At 45.0% G+C, this 3,087-nt stretch overlaps 1 protein-coding gene across 1 annotated transcript; it reads right to left on the reverse strand.

Annotated features, from left to right (window-relative positions):
* Positions 1 to 577: 577 nt before the first annotated feature.
* Pabpc4l (poly(A) binding protein cytoplasmic 4 like) lies at positions 578 to 2,708 on the reverse strand. The gene has a single exon (XM_005343944.3). The coding sequence runs from the start codon at positions 1,999 to 2,001 to the stop codon at positions 889 to 891; it is 1,113 nt and encodes a 370-aa protein (XP_005344001.1). The 5' UTR covers positions 2,002 to 2,708; the 3' UTR covers positions 578 to 888.
* Between the last annotated feature and the right edge of the window lie 379 nt (positions 2,709 to 3,087).

Consider the following 3,087-nt stretch of genomic DNA (forward strand, 5'->3'; position numbering starts at 1 on the left):
TAAGCATCTAATGAAAACCTAAAAATGAATCACAATGAATTGCATGGGTGTGATGGGATTTAAGAAGTGGTGAAGTGTCCATCAGCTGCATAGATATAGGTTATATATATATATATATATGAATATAAAATGAGGAAATATGAAAAGTAAAGCTTTACTCTATAAGAACAATTAGACAAGAAAATAAAAACACTCAGATTTCAGTAAAGACACAGAAAATGTAACCCAAAATAAAAATTTTCTCTACCACCACCTTAATGTAGACTATCTAAAAACAAAGCATACCAATATATGTGTTTGCATGTATGTACGTGTGTATGTTAACACTATTGCTTGGTATTAAAAACATTAAGTCAAAAGTGCAATTTAGTATTTCACTGATTTCTGACTAGCAATTTCTAAATTTTTGAGTTGTTAAAATTAAAAAAAAAGAAAAAAGAAAAAATGCTTCCATGAAAAACATTAAAATCCCTCTTGGTAAAAAATAAACTATCATTAAATTTGTTTGGGGCACTTTTTCATAGAAGATATTAAAGCTTGCAACATTATCAAAAGGAAGGAATAAAATATGCAATAAATACAAGTATTTGGTTCAAAACATAATAAAATGTAACCAATTAAACGGTTGTGAATATTAGAAAATAAGGAAAAATATGTTTTTTAAATTTGAGGATGCAACCTATAAAACAAACCAAGCCTCTAACACGCATTTGCTTTTTCATACGCACACAAGAAATGCTTCTATACAATTCCTTGCACAAGTGCAATGGATTAAGCAGCCACCTAGTTTAGTTTTGAAGCTTACCCTTATAGCACCCTACAAGTGGAGAGCAGTACTGTTCTCCTAGCTGCTACTCAAATTGGAGAGGTAGGATATTTTGTTGTAGTTCAGTGCTTCTGACCCAGGGCAATGTTGAGGGGTTTGGAGCCCAGGACACGGCCATTCATCTCAGCCATTGCTTTAGCAGCTGCCTCGGGAGAAAAAAAGCAGATCAAGCCAAACCCTTTGCTCTGCCCTGCTTCCTGCATCACCTTAACTCTGCAAATGGACCCAAAGGAAGAAAATTCCTTGCGCAGTGTTTCATCATCTATGGTGTCATCCAGGTTCTTAATGTAGAGTTTCGCCGCTTGGCGTGCGCGGATTCTTTCCTTTTTCATCTCTTCAAACTTTTCCTTTAACTCAGCCTGGCGTTCTACTTTCCTCTGAGCTCTGCCGACAAAAATTGTCTGCCCGTTTATATCCTGTCCATTCATTTCTTCAACTGCATTTTTGGCAGCTTCGTGACTATAGAAACTCACAAACCCGAAGCCTTTGGACTTTCCGTCGGCATCTTTCATCACCTTAACGCTCAAAGTTTGGCCGTATTTGCTGAACACTTCCTTAAGCCGCTCATCGTCCATATCATCGCCAAAGTTTTTGATGTACACATTAGTGAATTCGCTGGTTTTGCTTCTGAGTTCAGCCTCGCGATCCTTACGGCTTTTGAATCTGGCCACAAACACTGAGCAGTCCCTCAGCAGCTTCCCATTCATCTCCTCAATGGCTTTGTCTGCTGCACTTTGGTCCTGGTAGTGCACGAAGCCATAGCCCCTGGAACCTTCTTCATCGCTCATCACCTTGGAGGACAGGATCTTTCCAAACGGTGAGAAGTGTTCATATAAGGTTTTGTTATCAATGGATTTGTCCAGATTCTTAATAAACACATTCCCGATTCCTGATTTCCTCAGGTATGCATCCCGTTGAGACCACATGAGACGTATGGATTTGCCTTGGATCAAATCAAAGTTCATGGTGTCTAGAGCTTTCTGGGCATCATCCAGCTGGAGAAAATTGACATAGGCATAGCCTAGGGAACGACGGGACACCAGGTCCCTGCAGATGCGGATGGACAACACGGGTCCCACTGTGTTGAACTTCCTGAACAACACATCCTCAGTGACATCTTCGTGGAGGTCACCCACGTACAGGGATGCAGCACGGTACTTGGCTTCCACACTCATGCTTCTGCTGTTGTTGTTTTGCTGGCAGGGTTTTTTGTTTTGTTTTTGATTTTTACTCCAACACTACAAGCCTGTTCCCCGCAGCTACCAAGAATGATACTTCAAGTACAGCAGCCCAATCACAGCTTAAGGCCTGTTCATTCTTTGTGGCCTCCAATGACCACTTAGAGGTCCAGCTGCAGGGCCAGTTGCACTTACCCCAAGTCAAGCAACACTTTTATCAAAACAAAAAAACAAACAAACTTTCCTGGTAGTTGGCAATCTGCCTTCAACTCTCAGGCGCGGACGTTCCTTCCCTTTCAACTCAGGAACAACTTACATGTGCCTGGCCAGGACAGGCCCTCCATCTGCGTCCACCCCAGCAGCTGGAGGCTGGTCTCGGAGCACAGACAGGCCTTGTTCCTCTGATTTAGACTTCTAGCCAAGCCGGGAGCTAGCAAGGCCGCGGGGGCGTGCAGTCCAGGCCCAACGCTGGAGGCCCCTTCCCGTGCAGAGTGACCGAACCCAGCCCGCCCACGACAAGGCTATCCGCGCGCAGCTCGCCCGGGCCCTGCCCCTGGCCACCCACCCCGCACCCGGGTGGCTCGCGGTTCCCGGGAGGAACTTGGCTGAAGACCGAGGCTCACCAGTTTGAGGACTTCACGCGGCGGGAACCCGGAACTAGCTGGCTAGCACTGTTTGGTTTTTCACATTTTTGGGGGGCCGTGTTCCTCCCCCGGCTCTCTCGCTCACTTCCCACACATACTCGTAGGGCTCAGGGCAGGAGGCGGTGTCATGGGTGGAGAAAGCGGCTGGGGGTGTGGCCGGGCAACCCACCACCGGGCTGCTCCTCCTGGTCTGTTTGGTCAAATCCAGCTTTTCCAAACAATGATCAGGATCCCCGCAACTCCTGGAGACACCCCACGATGGCCTTGATGACATCTTTCACAAGCACCTCGTCCAACAACTTTCTGCAGGATCTCTGCATGTCCCCTTCCCACAAAACTCCCAGAAACTCTTGACTTTCTTCCAAGGTCGGCTCTTAAAATCTTTTCTTCTTAGAAAACAGTTTAAACCCTCTATGCAAAAAAAACAAAAAAAAAAACA

The sequence above is a fragment of the Microtus ochrogaster genome, chromosome 1 (assembly GCF_000317375.1).
Source record: "Microtus ochrogaster isolate Prairie Vole_2 chromosome 1, MicOch1.0, whole genome shotgun sequence".
Lineage (NCBI taxonomy): Eukaryota > Metazoa > Chordata > Mammalia > Rodentia > Cricetidae > Microtus > Microtus ochrogaster.